Here is a 20407-nt window from a genome sequence, read left to right as displayed (position 1 = left end):
TTTTAGCCAAGTATCAGGTGATCAGTCATGTGACTTTAACAAAACATGTCAAAACAATCTGACAATGGACGCAGCAGCAACGAGGTGGATTTTCTTGGCATTATTATCATGTTTTTGCTTCTGCACAGGAGCTGGACCGATGTATAAATTGGATCCGTCGTGGCCAGGCCTTTCATCTGTGTTTACTGGTCCGGTTTACAGCGCGGCTGTCGATGACAAAAACGGGGAAATATATGTTTCGCAAGTGAGTTGAACTTTACTTTGGACTCGGACGGATGTGACATTTTTAATATGATATGGGGATTATGGGATATAATAATTATGGGGGTCTGGTCTTACTTACTTACTTACTTACTTACTTACGATTGATGGGAGAAATTGTTTAGGCTTATGCGTTTGTGACCCCATATCCTATCATTGATTCCTTCCAATAGGCATCGAGCTCTTTCTTGAATGTTGACCTTGTTGTGGCATTTACTACTTTTTTATCTCGCAACTTCGACGACCATTATTATAGCTCAAATTTTCACAGGTTTGTTGTTTTATGCATTATTGAGATATACACCAAGTGAGAAGACTGATCTTTGACAATTACCAATAGTGTCCTCTGCCTTTAAGTATACACAATGTTTCAATTATTCAAAGGGTCTTAGATTCCTTTTGCGAAACTTTAAAATATTCGGTCATCTACACCTCTTTCAAACTCATCACGTTAACATTTTCTGTAACAGTCACACGAAAAATGCACCGAAATGATGAAAATACCAAACGAATTACCTAAAAAAAAACTCCCTTATGGCCTCCCCATATATTTAAAATGCAACACTGGCATGAAATTGCAATTTTTCGGCTATAAAATGATGTTTTTTGTTTACATTCCGCTGGACCAGCCATCAGATGATCGATATTGTTAAAATTCAGAAAAAAAAGGAATCTAGCGCCCCAGTCACTGGGTCTACCCGAGTACTTGTATTATGTTTGTGGTTTCTGAGTAGGATAAGTTTCCGTATGGCGCCACCACATTTTCACTCGTTTTTACAAAAAGGGATATATCAATCAGGTAAATTAGATACTATATTATTTTATTTCGAATGAAAAAGTGGTGGCGCCATACGGAAACTTTTCCTCTGAGTATACACAGTGCTAACACAAATCAGTGGAAGGGTAAAACCAAACTAAATATTTTTTGTTATACATGTAGATCCCCATTGCAGTTTTAACATCTAATGTGTCACTTTTTCGGTCACTGTTTCTCCAATTACAGCGTGGGTATCGGAATCCTCCAGTCCTGGTCTTCAATACGTCTGGTGCTTTTCTGAGATCCTTCATTTATGATCCAGTGGTGATCAATATGGTTCACGGAATGAGGATGCATCACAATGCAACCTCAGGGAAGAGTCGACTTTGGCTTACTGATGTTGGAGACGGTGAGCAGGGACAAAATTGAATATTTAAGTTGACAACCATAATGCTTTGCTTGCAAAAAAGTAATTTGTTGAGGTCTAAAAAGTAGGCGCTATAGGCCTATGCATAGGATCTTTCATTATGCATCGTTGAAGTTGCGAGATAATAATGAAAGAAAAAACCCTTGTCAGTTGTCACATGAAGTTGTGTGCTTTCAGATGCTTGATTTTGAGACCTCAAAAATTAATTCTGAGGTCTCGATATCAAATTCGTGGAAAATTACTTCTTTCTAAAAAGCTAAATTACTTCAGAGGGAGCCGTTCTCACAATGTTTTATAATATCAACAGCTCCCCACCCCCCATACTCGTTGCCAAGTATGTTTTTTATGCTAATAATTATTTTCAGTAAATACCAATAGTGTCCACTGTATGTCATGTCATAATCCCGAAATCATGTTGTTTGCTGTGCAGGACAGTTGGGATATACAATAAAGAGGTTTTCACCTGATGGTAAAACCATGGAGTTTGTGCTTGGTACGCCTGGAAAGAAAGGCAATGGAACATCCCCACTTCAATTTGATCAGGTTGCAGATGTAGCCATCAGCGAACAAGGTGAGATGTACATAGTCGATGGAGATGGAGGAATGAACAACCGACTTTTAAAACTTCAAAAGGGTGAGTGGTCATTACCCCTAGCGACCTGACGTCCTGGATATCAGGGTCCATTTCGGGGGCGAAAATTTTTCTAAGCTTCACAACTCAAATTTTACCTGCAAGAAGCCAATAATTTCAACCAAATCACATTCCATGGCAGCATCTATTTTTCTGCGATGGGCTTTGGTCGTCATATACTCCTCACAATATCGTCATTTTCGTGAAATAATGCAACTCACGTTAAGAAATTGTGAGGACTTAGATTTCTTGTTTGTGGATTGTTCATGGGATCCCCCAGAAGCCTATTGTTTTTGGACCCACTCAGATAAGAATTAACCTCATTATGGCTAAAACAAAAGAAATGTTGTCCGAGCAATAACTTGAAAAAAGGACTTGGCATATCAACTCCAGACTTGGTTTGTATATTAATCATTGGATCCCCCAGAAGCCAGATTATTTTTGGACCACTCAGTAAAATATTAAACCTCTTTATGGCTAAAACAAAAGAAATGTTGTCCGACCAAAAACTTAAAAAGGACTTGGTCAATTGGTGCATAAACTCCAAACTTGGTTAGTGGATTAATCATGGGATCCCTCAGAAGCCAATGGTTTCTGCACCCCCTCAGATATAAAATTAAGCTCATTATGGCCAAAACAATCATTCAAAAAGGACTTGGTGTAGCAGCTCCAATCTCAGCATATAAGGCATTTTTGTTGTCAACACTTCTTGTTTTTTGTGGGTTTTTTTCAAAATTTCAAAACTGTCAGAATGTTTGCAGGACCTCAGTGTTTTGAATGGCACTCTTGAATGTTTGTGTTTGCTTCAGATTTTAAAGTGCAATGGCTGGTAGGAGGTGTCAATGGATCCAAGCCAGGACAGTTTTATATTCCGCACAGTGTTGAATTGGATGGTGTCGGACGAGTCTGGGTTGCAGACCGAATGAATGGCAGACTACAGGCATTCGACACAGGCAATGGAAGATACTTGGGGGAGTGGTCATCATGCTTCACCGATGGGGAGCCCTACTCTGTTAGGTAGGCATATTATTATGTTTCAATGTAATGGTAGCCTTAACCCAGACGTTGTAGTTTTACATTTTCATTTTGTTTTTTGTTTGGTTTGTTTTCCCGTTGCCCTATTGCACTATCCGCTCGAGCTATGTGTGATCTAGAACTGATAACAGAACTGTTTTAGAACTGTTACCAGAACTATTATAAGAACTCTTATTAGAACTGTTATTTGAACTGTTATCAGAACTATAAGAACTCTTGTCAGAACTCTTATCAGAACTCTTGTCGGAACTTTTATTAGAACTGTTATTAGACTTGTTGTCAGAACTGTTCTAAGAAGTTAAGAACAATTATCAGAGCTGTTTCAGAACTGTATCAGAACTTTTATCAGAACTGTTTTTAGAACTGTCAGAACTTTTATCAGAACTGTTGTTAGAACTGTCAGAACTGTTATCAAAACTGTTATTAGAACTGTCAGAACTGCTATCAAAACTGTTGTTTGAACTCTCAGAACTGTTATCAGAACTGTTGTTAGAACTGTTATCAGAACTGATAGTGGAACTGTTGTTATCAGAATTATTTAGAACTGTTAACAGAACTGCTTTAGAACTGTTAACAGAACTGTATTAGATTGTCTTCAAAACGGTTATAAGAACTGTTATAAGAACTGTTTTCAGTTTATCAGCACTGTTTTAGAACTGTCATCAGAACTGTTATTAGATTTGTTGTCAGGTGTATAAGAACAGTTCTCAGTACTGTTACCAGAACTGTTGTCATAACTGCAATCAGAACTGTTTTGAATGACCACTCTAATTGTCTTCTATCAGAACTGTTTAAGAACTGTTCACAGAACTGTATTAAAATTTTAACAGAACTGTTATAAGAACAGTTCTCAGAACTGTCATCATAACTGTTATCATAACAGTTTTCAGAACTGTCATCAGAACGTTTATCATAACTGTTATCATAATTGTTTCAGAACTGTTATCAGAACTGTCATCAGAACTGTTACCATAACTGTTATCAGAACGGTTATCAGAACTGTCATCAGAACCGTTATCATAACTGTTATCATAACTGTTTCAGAACTGTTATCAGAACTGTCATCAGAACTGTTATCATAACTGTTATCGTTTACTGTTTTAGAACTGTTATCAGAACTGTCATCAGAACTGTTATCAGAACGGTTATCAGAACTGTCATCAGAACCGTTATCATAACTGTTATCATAACTGTTTCAGAACTGTTATCAGAACTGTTTCAGAACTGTTATCAGAACAGTTATCAGAACTGTCATCAGAACCGTTATCATAACTGTTATCATAACTGTTTCAGAACTGTCATCAGAACTGTTTCAGAACAGTCATCAGAACTGTTATCAGAACTGTCATCGTAAGTGTTTCAGAACTGTTATCAGAACTGTTATCAGAACTGTTATCAGAACTGTTATTAGAACTGTTATCATAACTGTTTCTAATAACCATGTATTTTCAGACTCAGCGCTGATCAAACTCACTTCATCGTGACCCAACTCCAGTCTGATCGGATTCTCTTTGTTGCATCACCACTGAAACCAGGCACCATTGGCAACTGCACGATAATGGATAGCATCCAATTAGCATCAGGCTCTCATCCACACCTTGTGGCTGTCAGCCAATCAGAGGGGGCGTTTTATGTTGGGGAGCTTGGATCTAAGACCTGTCAGAAATATATGCGGGTTACATAACATACATATCTTATGTTTGTTAATACTGCAATAAATACTCTGAAAAATATCTGCTTTTATAATATCAGGGCTGAAAGGTTCAAATTTACAAATTAGATAGTATGCATTATTGCCCAATGACATGTTGTTTGCAGGTCTAAACAAAAACCAAATAGTTTTAGTGAACCATTGAAAAAAGAAAATTTTCCAAATTCAAAGAAATACATTGTGTGAATTTCCCTTGTGAACGAGCTTAAAAAACATTTATACCCACTGTAGCTCAGAACAGTAACCGTCACTTTAAGCTGGACTTGCTACCAGATTCGTTATCAGCACTGTTACAAAAACTGTTGTCACAACTGTTATTTGAACTGTTTTCAGAACTGTTATCAGAACTGTCATCAGAACTGTTATCAAAACTTTCTTCAGAACTGTTATTAGAAGCGTCATCAGAACTGTTATTAGAACTGTCTTGAGAACTGTTATTAGAACTGTTATAAGAACCCCCAGCAAAGTCACTCCCTAGCAAAGTCACCCCCAGCAAAGTCACTCCCTTGCAAAGGTACCCCTTGCAAAGCCACTCCCTTGCAAAGTCACCCCTATAGCAACTGCAAATTCACTCCCTTCCGAATCAACCCTTGCAACGACAGCCCTTGCAAAGTCAGTACCCCCTTGCAAACTCACACCCGTGAAAAATTAACCCCTAGCAACTGCAAAGTCACCCCCTGCAAATCACCCCTTGCGAAGTCACCCCTAGCAACTGCAAACTCACTCCCTTCAGAGTCAACCCTTGCAACGTCAGCCCTTGCAAAGTCAGTACCCCCTTGCAAAATCACACCTCTGAAAAATTAACCCCTAGCAACTGCAAAGTCACCCCCTGCAAATCACCCCTTGCGAAGTCACCCCTAGCAACTGCAAATTCACTCCCTTCAGAGTCAACCCTTATAACTGTTATAAGAACCCCCAGCAAAGTCACTCCCTAGCAAAGTCACCCCCAGCAAAGTCACTCCCTTGCAAAGGTACCCCTTGCAAAGCCACTCCCTTGCAAAGTCACCCCTATAGCAACTGCAAATTCACTCCCTTCAGAATCAACCCTTGCAACGTCAGCCCTTGCAAAGTCAGTACCCCCTTGCAAAATCACACCCGTGAAAAATTAACCCCTAGTAACTGCAAAGTCACCCCCTGCAAATCACCCCTTGCGAAGTCACCCCTAGCAACTGCAAATTCACTCCCTTCAGAGTCAACCCTTGCAACGTCAGCCCTTGCAAAGTCAGTACCCCCTTGCAAAATCACACCCGTGAAAAATTAACCCCTAGCAACTGCAAAGTCACCCCCTGCAAATCACCCCTTGCGAAGTCACCCCTAGCAACTGCAAATTCACTCCCTTCAGAGTCAACCCTTGCAACGTCAGCCCTTGAAAAGTCAGTACCCCCTTGCAAACTCACACCCGTGAAAAATTAACCCCTAGCAACTGCAAAGTCCCCCCCCCCCTGTAATCACCCCTTGCGAAGTCACCCCTAGCAACTGCAAATTCACTCCCTTCAGAGTCAACCCTTGCAACGTCAGCCCTTGCAAAGTCAGTACCCCCTTGCAAAATCACACCCGTGAAAAATTAACCCCTAGCAACTGCAAAGTCACTCCCTTGCAAATCACCCCTTGCGAAGTCACCCCTAGCAACTGCAAATTCACTCCCTTCAGAGTCAACCCTTGCTATGTCTGCCCTTGCAAAGTCCTTACCCCCTTGCAAACTCACACCCGTGAAAAATTAACCCCTAGCAACTGCAAAGTCACCCACAGAAACAGCAAATTCAACTCTTTAGAGTCACACCCCTTGCAACGTCAGCACTTGCAAAGCCACCCCCTTGCAAAGTCACTCCATTGCAAAAGTCACCTTTAGCAAATTCGTGCGTGCAGCCATCCGGAACGGCTGCACTATATGGTGACCTCTCGTCAGTCAGCGGCCTTTGTTAACCAAACTGCGTCACACACTATATATACGACTTCCAGTAGCAAGCTGAGGTCCGGCCCGAGTCAAGTTGAGCCGGCACACATACAGTGGGTTTCACGCTCTTCTTGGTGAGTATCTTAGGCTACAGTCTCAAATCTGTCGCAACAAATAATCACTAATCTAATGACCAAACCAATGGAATGATTTTGTTGTCCCAGGACTTTGTTAATTGTGCTTTATCTGTCTGTTGTTTTTGTATGGGCACTCCCTTTTAACTATGTACCTTGTAAAGTCATTATTATTGTTATTACAAGCTACCTGATGGCTTTATATTGGGGGCCCTTGCCTCCACGCGTATTCCCGCTAGTTTAATCGTTTATAATTATGCATTTCATTTCAATGTACTTCTGTAACTTGTGGAAATGTGTTAGTTGAACCATGGTTGAACTGAATGGAATAAGTGTCGTCAGTAATGGAAGGATCTGATGTGTGCATGTAACGCTCTGATGTATGAGTGGGGGGCTTTCAAAGTGGACCAACCTATGGGTGACCTTGACCCCCAATTAAAGTCTGTGCCTCGCCATGCATGACAGCGGCCCGTGTTGTAGTACGTAGTACAGCAGGCATGAGCGGCTGCCGCACAGACTATGACCGTACCGACCGGCACAAAGTGCAACACGTCTTTAAATTAAACGGAAAACCTCTGCCGTGCCTACACCGTGCCTACTGTTGCCGCTCATAGTATTTTGGCTGGTAACCATAATTCTGGTAAGCATCATATTGTTATTATGCTTATACCTACTTATTGTACTCAGCTCTATGAAATTGGCCCAGCTGTTAATGCATGGCTTCGTCTTGCTTATAAGCACTGCGGATTGCTGTATGTTGTTTTCTACCTCCATGGTTGTTCTAATCAGGCCTTAATGATCCCACACTTCATGTACGTAACATGGGTTTTCAACATGTCTTAAAACAAATAGTTAGGCCACATTTTGGGTTAAACATTGAAATGGTCAGTGTTTACACAACATAGTTTTAATTATGACTTCTTTTCAGATTGCAGAATAAATTCAATGACCTCTTTGCTGAACATTGCTGGCACCCACATCCCAGAAACAGTCAACAATGGCAACATTCGGTCAAGACTTGAAGAAGCAACATTTCTGTATTGATGAAAATATCGCTCAGTGTAATAATGGGTCCTTTGGAGCGGTGCCGCGCCCAGTGCTTGAGAAACAACAGAGGTTGGTTGACCCTGCACTGTCTGACATCAACTGTCAGCAATATGGTGTCCTCAATTTATTGTATCTATTCTATCGTATCTATGCACTTTTGTCGTATTCAGTAGTCCGGCGTTTTATTGATGGTATTTTGTCGTTGAATTTTGTAATGTCATTGTTTGTTTGTTTGTTTGTTTGTTTGTTTGTCTTTTGTTTGTTTGTTTGTCTGTATAAAGATTGTTTTCTACAAGCCTCGGAATACTAACAGCATCTTGCTCGTGCTCTCTTGTTCATAGTTCATTCATAGTTATTTGTTTATTATTTGCTTTAAAATTATGATAATTTAGTATACTTATATACGCGTTTTTTATTTTGTTACCTTTCTATTCAGGCATACTGATCATGATCATATTGTTTTGTACAATTTTTCCAACAAGAGTGTTGGAGACTGGGCAGTGCCAGTGAAGCTGGCAATGTTATTGGTGAGTTTTAACTTTCTGTCTGCGAGTAGCAATCACCTTCAGATGATCATATCTTTCTTCATTTTAGGTTGATTGAGAAGCGTGAGAGAAATCCTGAACTGTGGTACAGAAATCAATACGATCCAGGTAACTTTCCAAATGAGGACGCGCATAACATCAATATGTATGCTGATGGAGTTCACGCAGTGGCTGCCTTTGTAGGTTCCAAACCACAAGACTTGGTTCTGGTTGAAAATGCAACAACAGGTAAGGGTCCATATTCTAGTTTCTTTCTATTAAAGACAGTGGACACTGTTGTCAAAGATCAGTCTTCTCACCTGTGTATCTCAACATATGCATAAAATAACAAACCTGTGAAAATTTGAGCTCAATCGGTCATCCAAGTTGCAGAAAAAACACCCTTATCTAAACCAATATCTAAACTTGAGGTCTCGAAATCAAATTCGTGGAAAACTACTTCTTTCTCGAAAAGTGCGTCACTTCAGAGGGAGCCGTTTATCACAATGTTTTATATTATCAATCTCTCCCCATTACTCGTTACCAAGCGAGGTTTTATGCTGATAATTATTTTGAGTAATTACCAATTTATAGTGTCCACTGCCTTTAAACATTATAGTAATTAGCGTGACTTGTTGGACCTTTTCCGGGCTTACTTAGCCTTCCATACTTTGCTTTATAAACATGATGCAGCATCATAGATCTCGGACAGTTCTCAGATTTGCCCCAATTCTACACATCTTTCATTCATCCTTACTCTCTTAAAATGTAAAAGAATGAAAGTTTCTCTCTCTTCTCAGACTGGTGTCAGTTCCACTCTTTTGAGAGTGGAAGTCGGTCTTTGTCACTCTATTTGGGTGAAATTGGAACGAATTTCACTCTAAATCGAGTTGGAAGTACCGTATTTCACGCCTAAAAGAGTCGTCCGCCACTCTTTGCAAGAGTGGCATGGCCGACAAAACGAGTAGTTTTTCACTGTTGTCACTATTTTTTGCTCTAGTCATCGTCAGGAGACTGAACTAAGCTTGTGATGCTGGAATTTAATAATGATAAATGATGTGAAACAGTAGCTAATTTAATAGTATGCATTTGCTTTGAAATATTCATACAAACATAGCAATGTTAAATACAATACAGAACCCGTTATGTATCTGTTTCTTTTGTAGGTACCAATGCTGTATTGAAGAGCCTGTCTTTTCAACGAGGTGACAAGATATTGATTACAAGTCACACATACAGAGCTGTAACTAAAACTGTACAGTTTGTTTCACAACAATTAGGTAAAATCAAAGCTTCATAATCCCAGGGAGCAGTGAAATATTAATGGAATGTTATTGGCACAATGATCAGGGCATTCAATGTAAAGCTCACTGATGCGTTTTTGTTAAAAATGAGCTATAACATAAGAACTGAATCCAAAACATTAATCTCTTGCATCGATACATTTATTACATCTTTTAAAGTGTGCAATATTGTTTTAAATGTAATCTCTTAAAAGTTATATATTAATTGGTTTGCCGTAGCACCATGTGTGCATCATTTACTTGCCAGAGGTAGAGTTTGTTTTTAAAGCCGTTGGACACTTTAGGTAAACAGTAATGTCCAAGGCCCACACTTCGTGTATCACAACTTATATAATTTATAAAATAACAAACCTGTGAAAATTTAGGCTCAATCGGTTACTGGAGTCGGGAGAAAATAACGGAAAAACCCACCCTTGTTTCCGCACGTTTCGCCGTGTCATGACATGGGATTGTGTAATCCGTAATTCTCGATATCGAGAATTGATATTGTTTTAATGTTTTTTTCAAAAAGTAAAGCATTCTATGGAATAATATTTCAAGAGAAGTCTTTCACCATTACCTTCTGTAAACCCTGTAAGTTATTTGTAAATCTGTGAACTTTAATTTTTGTTTCTGTAAGTGTCCAATGGCTTTAAGAGAACTGTCTTGCTATATATTCTACTACCGCGGAGTAGATTTATCGGTTTTTTTCGGGAGACTTCTCAGTTCTGAAAACTACTGTCATACAACCTGGGCGGAAGGTATATAAATTGTCTGGGACTAATACTTTAGCTTATGGGACCTCTATTAACTGCACTGCCGCGTAGTGAGTTCTTAGAATTGGTCTCAAAGTTTCGACTAGCTTGCTCTACTCATCGTCAGGAAACATAAAAGTTATTGTCAGATCCAAATTTGTTTGTAAATAAAGTTGTCATATATTTTGTATATTTATTATATTTTTTAGCTTTAGAAATCGTCGTTTTAGAGATTCCGATCCCTATTAACAGTGAGGATGACATCATCAAGTTGTACTCTGAGGTCTTAAATGACGATAAAGATATCAAACTTGCAATCGTCGACCACATCACCAGTGCTAGTGCAATCTTAATGCCAGTTAAGCGTATTGCAGAACTGTGTCATATGAATGGAGTTATGGTGCTTGTAGATGGTGCACATGCACCGGGACAAATACCTCTTAATATGGAAGATTTAGGCGTGGACTTCTATTGTGGTAGGTTATTATGCCGTATTGTGCATTTCCCTGATAGGACAACATCTGATAAAGATGTATAGAACAATTGATACGTGCAACTAAAACAGACACTGGATCCTGAAAACGGTGCAGACAAATAGATGAGTGCAGGTCGAGACTCCACTGTCTTGTGTAAAATATGTTACATCAGCATGGTTTTAAATTATTCAAGAGTTGTATTTTACATCTTTCTTCAAAGCTGTCCTCTCAGGGAAACTGTGTATTGTTGAAAAAGACACTTAATATTATTGACATAAACATGTAAAACAAAATACGGTTTTACATGTCTCTGGTGCAGCCAGCAAGCATCCCATCAAACCGCAGCTAGCTGCATTTGCACACTTATGTCTAATTCACCAGAATACCTAATTAATGCGCGTTTCAAAAGCAGAACATTTACAAATTTCATAATTAGCAATTGTTGAATTTTTTACACCTTTTTGCAAATATGTTTTAAAGTTACAGGTACTACAACGAGCTGCCCTTAAATACTTTTGTAAAGTGAGTTTCTGTCTGTTATTTTCTGGAGGTTTTTCTTCTGTTTTTTTCCCCAGGAAATCTACACAAGTGGTTATTTACTCCTCGAGGGTGTGCCTTCTTATGGGTCCAGCCAGATTACATGAATGTTATTAGCCCAGTCTTAACATCACATTATCAGAATGAACCAACCTTAATGAAACGATTCTGCTTCGTAGGCACACGGGATTGTCTGCCTTACTATTTGGCAGAAACATCAATCAAGTTCTACAATGACCTTGGTGGAATGGTAAGCATTGATATCCTAAAACCTGTTTACGCAGCCGTCGATTTCACCAAACACTTTCTATCTTAAGATTAATCTTGGACTTAGTCTGAGTTCAGTTCCGTATCCGAAGACGTTACTATAGGCCGCATTGAACCCATGATCCAAAGTTACGACGGGTTACTCGTCCTAGCTTGAAATAAGATTAATCCTGGCGTTTCGTGAAATTGGCTGATGACGGCTCCCTCAAAAGTGACGTAGTTTTCGAGAAAGAAGTAATTTCCACGAATTTTATTTCGAGGTCTCAGATTTAGAATTTGAGGTCTCGAAATCAAGCATCTAAAAGCACGCAGCTTCGTGCGACCATGGTGGGACAAGGGTGTTTTTTTCTTTCTCGCAACATCGACGACCGATTGAGCTCAAATCAGGTTTGTTACTTTATGCATATGTTGAGATACACCAACTGTGAAGACTATGGGTGCGTTCGTTTAGCTCCCCTGGGTCGACCCAGGACGGACGTGGGTAATTATCTGCACACACTCGTCCTGGGAAAAAAAACCCGCCAAAACCGGGGTCGAACCAGGGAAGCTAAACGAACGCACCCAAAAGTCTTTGACAATTACCAATAGTGTCCAGTGTTAATAGTGTTTCTGACATGTTGTTTCTTTGAATGGCCAGGATGAAATAGTTGCATACAACTCAACACTAGCGAGCTGGGCAGCAGACATGATTTCCAAAGCTATGAATACTGAAAAGCTTCAAATACCAGTTGGAATGAGAGCTCCATGCATGGCGTTGGTTGCCATTCCAGAGACGAGTCTCTATCCTGCATCTGCTCGGACTTGCTCCAGGTTAATGAGTGATTTATACAAGCAAAGCCAGGTGTTTGTAGCATTCTCTTATTTCAAACAAAGGCTTTGGTGCAGAATTTCAAGTCAAGTGTACAACTGTAAAGAAGATTACATTAGACTGAGGGATGCTCTACTGGAAGTTTTACAACTTTAAGTTGGTATGATGACATTGCTATACACTTCAAACATTAAAGACTTGAATCCAACACTTGCGAGAGTTCGGTGAGTGACAACACTTTGAAAGTGTTGAATCCAGCATTTTATATGTTAAATCCAGCATTTTAAAGTATAGTCAACAATTTAAGTGCCAGTTTAGCGTTTAAAAAGCTGATCCAACAATTCCAAGTATTTTTTGTGAGAAATGTTGAATCAACACTTAGCTTGTTGATTTAACCCTTTTGCGTTGGATCAAAATAAAAATAAAACCGCTGGAACTAACACTTTCAAAGTGTAGTCAATCACCGAGATATTCGAAGTGTTGGACTCAACTCTTTAGTTTTAAGAGTGTATAATCGCAAAGGTCGTGGGTTTAAATCCCACTCGAGTAATATGCCCATGATTCCGTTCACAGAACTCGGTAAAGTACTGAGTATACAGTTCTAACACACATCGGTATATATGGATAACACCTTAATGAACTTTAAATTGGAAACGCTCTGGCTTGATGAGCAGTACATTTCTCCTCACTGGTGCAGTTAACGTCACCAAAGCTTGGTGCTTTCTTATATTTAGGTTGTCTGTTTGTTTGTTTCAGGTAATTAAGAGCACCCATGTTATCAAATTAATTGTTTATTTTATACTATGTGTAGAGGTGTCAAACAGACCATTTAGTAAAGTCATTATTCTTGGGGCAAACTAGTCGGGTAATGTAAATGAATACATTAGATATTAGATATTAGATATTACAAAATGTACATTTTGAAAAAAAAACTTGAAGATATTATGTGCTAAAATCCTTTTGTGGATTTTGTGAACATCTTACCGTATACTTGTTATATGACAACATAGTCTTTGTATTCTAATTTTTCTAAAAGTTTGTGTATACTCAGCGCTTTGAGTACCTTGTTTGGTAGATACGTGTGCTATATAAGAATTCGATAATATTATTTTTATCATTATTAATATCATTATTGATAATCGTCGAGATTTTAATTTGTCTAGCTGTTCCGACAAGAACAGCTATTGTGATCGTCGAGATTTTTACTTCTGTTCTTATTAGTTTTAGTACTATTATTATTAGCTGAGAAGAACATTTTTTGAAATCGTCGATGAATAGAAATTTTTAAATACCCATGGGCATTTTGTTAATAGAAAGTTTTGTTGAATGATAGGGCGCCGTTTCACGGTAGTCGCACTGATACGGGTAACTTTAGCCATCAGGTTATAGGCGGCGGGGTGTATTGTTGTGTCCTTTGTCTTTGTCACTAAAAGTTGACAATTGTGGTTAACGATGAGAGAGTAAAATTCAACATTTGGGTGGAGGAAGCGAGTGAGGAGCGTCGCTCATAGAGCCAGTTTAGTTAACAATAAATAGAGAGGCGGATCGGTTGGTGAGTAGGATTTAAGAATGTTATTTTGGGTGAAATTGGATAACATTTTTTATGTTAAATATACAGCACATGATATGAAGTTCACGTTGGATGGTTAAGTATTGGCCTATAATTAAGTGTTATGCATACTCAGTGCTTATGTAAACTGAGGTGGAGGGCTACCTACTGTATGGGGAAGTAATCTTTAACATTGGTTGTTACATGACTTAAGAATTAATTAGATTTATGGATCTATTTTTGTACTAGGTTTTCTTTGAAGGGGAATAAAGCTAAACGCAGAATAATGTACCAGTGAGTAACCCAAACAAGGTGTCATGCTTTTTTGTTGTCTCTGGACTTACAACAAAAACACTACAACAATAATTAAATCATAATTAAGTAGACAAACAATATTATCATTTAAAGATTATATTTCGAGGAGAATAGAATTGGAGTACATCGCTGTAAATAATAAAACATGTAATACGGTGCATGTATCTTTCCATCTAAGTTATCTTTTTCGTAGAGTGTTTCAAACAAAAGAATTAAACATGTAAAAGCAACAAAAAAAAGTTACGCTGTGGGAGCTGAATAAATATAATGCAACCAAAGACCAGTATCTTACTGCACTGGCGGTCAAGCAGGCCCAAATGTACGCAAGTAAAAATAGTTTGTAATACAAATTCATATTTTATGTAATTGTTAACAAAAAATTGCAAGAAAAACCACAAAAGACAATACAATAAGCTATAAAAAAAAAGTCCAATCCGTACACATTACAAGTAAAACAATGACATCAGAGGTGGATTTCACAAAGAGTTAGGACTAGTCTTATCTCGAGTTAGGACGAGTTACTAGTCCTAACTTAGGACTAGCTGTACGTTATTGATATCTCTTAGGACTAGTCCTAACTCTTTGTGAAATCGACCCCAGTTCCACTATTTGATGGGCACTGTAGAAAACGCAAAGGAGGCTAGTGGTATTGCAGTTGCTTTAATGCTACAATAATTATAGCATGAAAATTCGCCGAATTCGCCTGAATATTTTTGAACAGCCACTGCATGTTCTATTGGTTGATTTGACGATTTTGATCTTCATGAGAAATGTACACAATTTACCGCGTGTATGATTTTGTTCAAACAGATGAGAGATCCAAATGATTTCAAACGAGCAATTTGGAAGGAGTTTGAGTCTTTATATTTAAAAAAAAAATAGTTATTAGCAATCATTATTTAAGTGGGGAAAAAAGAATCAGTAAATTCTTAGACCCTTCTCTCCTGCAATTGGTTGACATAGTAAAATCGGCCCACAGGTTCCATTAATCAAAGAGTGAAACCATGTCACGAAAAATACGTTTTAAAAGCTGAACTAATTTTCGTATACTGAGACGAAAAAAAAAGATTCGTGACTTTTTTAAAAAACTAATTTCTCAAAAACTACAGCATTTCAGTAAGTGTGTTTTGTGTCCTGTAAAAAGTGTCCATACCATGTAAAGCACAAACATTAGTAATAAAGCACAGTTTACAATTTCCAACATCCAATGGCAGTACGCCGTTGACTTCACCGCTGATATAGGCAAAGGTGAATAATTTAAAACAATAGTCACACAGGTTTTCATTATTTTTATAATTGGCTGAATATTTCTAAGACAAAGGGTATGAGTTTTACATCCTCTTATAAATTAGCCTATTCGGAATGATAGGGTTTACAAAGTTGTTATAACAAACTTTAAAAACTTCTATTTATTTCGTCTTCTATGCTGGAAGGTCACTTGTTTTGTTATGTATTATGTACGTGTATGTATTATGTATTATGTACGTACATGATAATATCTTGTATCTTGTACGTACGCGTTAAATGTCACGTGCTGACGGCAAAAAGTCACGTGCTGACGGCAACGCACAGAAAATGTACACGGAAGATAGGCAATGGCGGCCCCCATGCCAGAACCCGCGTATGTACGCGCGGCCGATCTAGTTGTTCTATTCTATATCTATGGCTGGTCTAGCTAGAGATAAATGTTGATCCATAGCTAGACCAGCATGCATCTCATTTAACAGTTAGCGCGTGTGCAATGGGTTTTTGCGAAAAGGTCCATAGAAATTTCGTTTGTTGATAAACAAACCGCCTTGGATGGCATGGTAAAACACTCAATCGTATTAATAATGTTTTTACCAATTTCAACATTTTCTGCAAATTTTCAATAAAACAAAGTACCTCCCCTTAGTTTTTGTTTTTGACAAAATCGAGACAATGCTTGAATATTTCAAACATTGTAACAAATAGCGATCTGTTTTTGATTTGCGTGTACGGCTTTCCATAGTTTTCCAACCTGGGTTGGCAAAAACTCGGGCTGTGACGTTACAAAAGAAAGGTCCGATTTCCAATAAAGTGCGCCACCAAGCGTCAACGCATCAAAGATCCTTACCTTCCGTAATACGATTATTTTTTCAAATCGGGTCAGTTTCGCTTTGTACTTTTGGGTATCGACTAAAGGAGTCTTAGAAATGTATTTCTCAGCACGAAATGAAAAATTAATGTTAAAGATACTAAGTGTATGAATTAATGGCACTTAATAATAATAATAATAATAATAATAATAATAATAATAATAATAATAATAATAATAATAATAATAATAATATGGATTTATAATGTACACTTTTCCAGAAAACCGATCAAGGCGCCTACTTAAAGGATTCGGGTACTTTTTCAAAATGTCCACAGATTTACATTAAACTTACAGGGTTTGAAGATAATGATAATTGAAAGCTTCCCTTCAAATATTACTAACTAAGGTTGTGTAGTTTTTGAGAAATGAGTAAAACAAGTCACAAAACAATTTTGGTCTCATGAGACCAAAATTGTTTTAGCATGTAAAATCCCCTTAACCAGTTATGATATTATACCAAAACCATAGCATAACTGGTTAATACATTTTTACATGCTAAAACTGAGACGAAAATTATTACTTTTACTCATTTCTCAAAAACTACAGCACCTCAGTAAGTAAAACTTCAAGGGAAGCTTTCTACTATCATGATCTTCAAACTGTGTAAGTTTAATGTAAATCTGTGGACATTGTGTTTTTTGTTAGAAAAAAGTAAATATACCCTTTAAAGGCACTCACACTATTGGTAATTACTCAAAATAATTATTAATCTAAATCCTTACTTGGTAACGAGTAATTGAGAGCGTTGATAGAGAGCACACAACTTAGTGTGACAAGGGTGTTTTTTCTTTCATTATTATCTCGCAACTTCGACGACCAATTAAGTTCAAATTTTCACAGGTTTTTTTTTTATGCATATGTTGAGATACACCAAATGAAAAGACTGGTCTTTGACAATTACCAATAGTGTCCAGTGGCTTTAAAGGAACGTTACAGAATTGGTTAGAAAACAAAATCGTGAAGATCACATATTTACATCAAACTTACACCGTCTAACAATGATAAAAGAAAACATCCCTTGAAATATTTCTGCCTAAAATTTCATATTTGATGAGAAATAGGTAATTTAAATTTGCGTTTTATGAGTGAGCGTTTTATTTATTTGTTTGTATGGCATCAATGTCATACAATGTGTAATCGGGTTTTCACTATTTTCTCGTGACCCAGATGGCCGATCGATCTCACACTTCTACAGAATTGTCAGTTTTACATGTGGATTACATGAAGTGCGTACACTGCCAGCAACTGTTTTTGTAAGCAAAACCAATTCTGTAATGTTCCTTTAAATTATTTACATTGCAATATATAACGGATAAACACGTTTTTTTGTGGAATTAAAGTTCTTAAACAATTTTGTTTACATTTTAAATATTTCCCTTCCAAACGAATAATGAATGAATGAATGAATGAAAGCAACCGATGATAGGCCACATGGAAGAATATGCAAGGACTGCTTTAAGCTGTAGACAGAACCTCGGAGGCAATTTTCTCTGCATTATTTGTACACCATCGAGTAAGGTCAACGGCGTGGTGTGACTTCAACTCATTGCTTTCTGTCCGTATGCTAACTTCACTTGGTATGCAATCACCGGCACCATCGCACTTCTCGAGGAACTTTCGCATGAGAAGAAAGTTGTAGTTTTCCTCACTGCTGCATGGCTGTGCCTAAACGAAAACATGGAAATGTATTAAAAGTATTTCTTCACAATCTCCCAAGTCCAGTTTTACAGGACTCGACTAGATCTTGGTCCAATTTCATGGCTCTGATTATTGTAAGCAACTATCATTGTGTATAAAACGCCGCAAATGTAGCGTTGTGTATGGGGGAGGGGGGGGGCAAGTGGAGGGCAGGGGCTAGGGTCACAACACAAATCACCGTTCTTTGTGAAATTGTTGACACTTGCACGTTTTTTTCCCCCGTTTCTCATTAGTGTCGATCTCCTCATCCATAATTTCCAGTTTCGTCGCGCGGGTCCCACTAGTGTTTTCTTTCCCAGTTCCGTTTACTTCCTGTTTCGGTTTTTTTTTTCACGTTCAGTTTATTACTTTCCTATCCCGTATCGTTTATAAGTCTTTTTTGTTGTCCTTTCCCATGGGCCTATATCCCCGGCCCCGTTATTTGTTTGCCATTCCCGGGGTGGATTTCACAAAGGTAGTCCTAACTTAGGACTAGTCCTAGGCAATGCTAAGAGATAGGACCAGTCCTAAGTTAGGATGAGTTACTGGTCCTAACTTAGGACCAGTCCCATCTCTTAGCATTGCCTAGGACTAGTCCTAAGTTAGGACTACCTTTGTGAAATCCACCCCTGGTCCCCGGTCCCACTTTGAGACTCTCCCGTCCGATCCCATGTCTAACCCGAGCCTTTGTATGTGAGCCTTCGTCCCTGCGATCCCGTGCGGTGGCATTGTTTTTTGCTTGCCACCTTATGCCCATGTTTCCCGCTTTCGCGACGGTCCCGCTAGTGGTTCTTTCCCAGTCCCGTTATACTCCATTGCGGCACCCGCTAGAAATCATTGCGTATATAATTATGCAAGTAGCGTGGTGAAAAGGGGGGGGGGGGTAAGAGGAGGGACACACTGAGTCACGACGAACCCTTTGTGAAATTAGAAACGGTACACTTGCCCGTTCTTTTCCCCCGGTTCTTTTTATTTGACGGTCCCATCTATATGTTTTCTAGTTTCGCGCGGGTCCCGCTAGTGGATCTTCCCGGTCCCGTTTATACCCGTTTCGCTTATTGTGTTCCCGTTCAATTTACTATTTCCCTGTCCTGTATCGTTTTCAAGTCCTTCTTATTTTTATTTCCCTTATTTTATTCCAGCCCCGTTTATTTTTTCCCATCATTTATTTTGCCGTTCCTCCCCTCCCTGTCCCACCGTGTGCCCTCCCCCTCCCCGTCCCATATTCCCGCGCCTCCTTGCCTCCCGTCCCCGCTATCCCTAGCGTTGGCATTGTTCGTTGCTTGCCACTGTTTGCCCATAACTCATGTTTTCCAGTTTCGGGCGGGTCCCGCTTATAGTGGCTCTATCCCCGTTCTTACAGTTTGATTTTCCCCAGTTCGTTTTTTTCCTTTCCCATATCCCATATCTTCATAGTCCCTTTTCATTGTTTCATTTCCCTTCATTTTCCTACCCCAGCCCTGTTCATTTTATTCGTCATATTTTTTTTTGCCGTCCCCCGTCCCCCGTTCCAAAGACGTACCAATTTGTGTGTGCCCCTACCCTCTCCCTGTCCCTTGTGCTTTAATAACCCACACATCCGTCGTGCCTCCATCATAGATATAGAATTAAAATAACTAGATCGGCCGCGCGTACATACGCGCCATTGCCTGTGTAAAAAAGTTTTTGTTCGCCATGGACGCGGTAAAAATTTCACGTTCGGAAGGCGACGCGCGAAAATGAACACGGGAGATAGGCATTTGACGCGCTAAATGTCACGTGCTGACGGCAAAAAGTCACGTGCTGACGGCAACGCACAAAAAATGTACACGGGAGATAGGCAATGGTAGTCTGGTTCTCAGACCCAAAAATCTCCGACTAGGCTCTGTCGAATTTAGGGTCCGGTATCACCCAAAATCACGTGACCAAAAAGGAGGAATTCCTCCTTTTCGAAGTTATCCGAAATGTTCCGAACGTGTTGTCGTCAACATTCGGACAGTATCGTTGATGTTGGGTATGGATTCGTAATGTCAGTCCTGTCGGCCGTAGATCCAGGAGTTTTTATGCCAGCTGTTGCCAATGCAGGCGTTGTGCCTAAATAAAGCGTTTGCAAAGCGATGCGACAAGTTCAAAATATATAAACCTGGGAAATCGCTCCGGGATCTGGTAAGTTTTTGTCCTTTTTCTTCAAAAATATTTGTTCAAAGGTGTTTTGACTTGA

The 20407-nt window shown here is 38.9% G+C and overlaps 2 protein-coding genes across 5 annotated transcripts in view; one reads left to right on the top strand and one right to left on the bottom strand.

Moving 5' to 3' along the window:
- Positions 1 to 57: 57 nt before the first annotated feature.
- On the top strand, positions 58 to 16850 carry LOC139945586 (uncharacterized). Of its 4 annotated transcripts, none has more exons than XM_071942988.1 (7): positions 4791 to 7490; positions 7779 to 7966; positions 8492 to 8670; positions 9588 to 9701; positions 10669 to 10935; positions 11511 to 11722; positions 12377 to 16850. In XM_071942988.1, the coding sequence occupies exons 2-7, from the start codon at positions 7848 to 7850 to the stop codon at positions 12701 to 12703; spliced, it is 1218 nt and encodes a 405-aa protein (XP_071799089.1). In that variant the 5' UTR covers positions 4791 to 7490; positions 7779 to 7847; the 3' UTR covers positions 12704 to 16850. The 4 variants fall into 4 exon arrangements, 3 of the variants coding, with proteins under 3 accessions (XP_071799089.1, XP_071799090.1, XP_071799087.1); XM_071942989.1 differs by having other exon boundaries at positions 4791 to 7662; XM_071942986.1 differs by having other exon boundaries at positions 4791 to 6850; positions 12377 to 16849.
- A 259-nt stretch (positions 16851 to 17109) lies between these two features.
- The window catches only part of LOC139945582 (uncharacterized), a 31490-nt gene continuing 28192 nt past the window's right edge, over positions 17110 to 20407 (bottom strand). The window contains exon 9 of the mRNA XM_071942983.1: positions 17110 to 18195. Coding sequence (XP_071799084.1) covers positions 17986 to 18195 — 210 coding nt within the window. The 3' untranslated portion in view covers positions 17110 to 17985. The remainder of the gene's footprint in view (positions 18196 to 20407) is intronic.

Source organism: Asterias amurensis, chromosome 12, assembly GCF_032118995.1.
Source record: "Asterias amurensis chromosome 12, ASM3211899v1".
NCBI classification, from domain to species: domain Eukaryota; kingdom Metazoa; phylum Echinodermata; class Asteroidea; order Forcipulatida; family Asteriidae; genus Asterias; species Asterias amurensis.
This window is presented reverse-complemented; position numbering and strand designations above follow the sequence as displayed.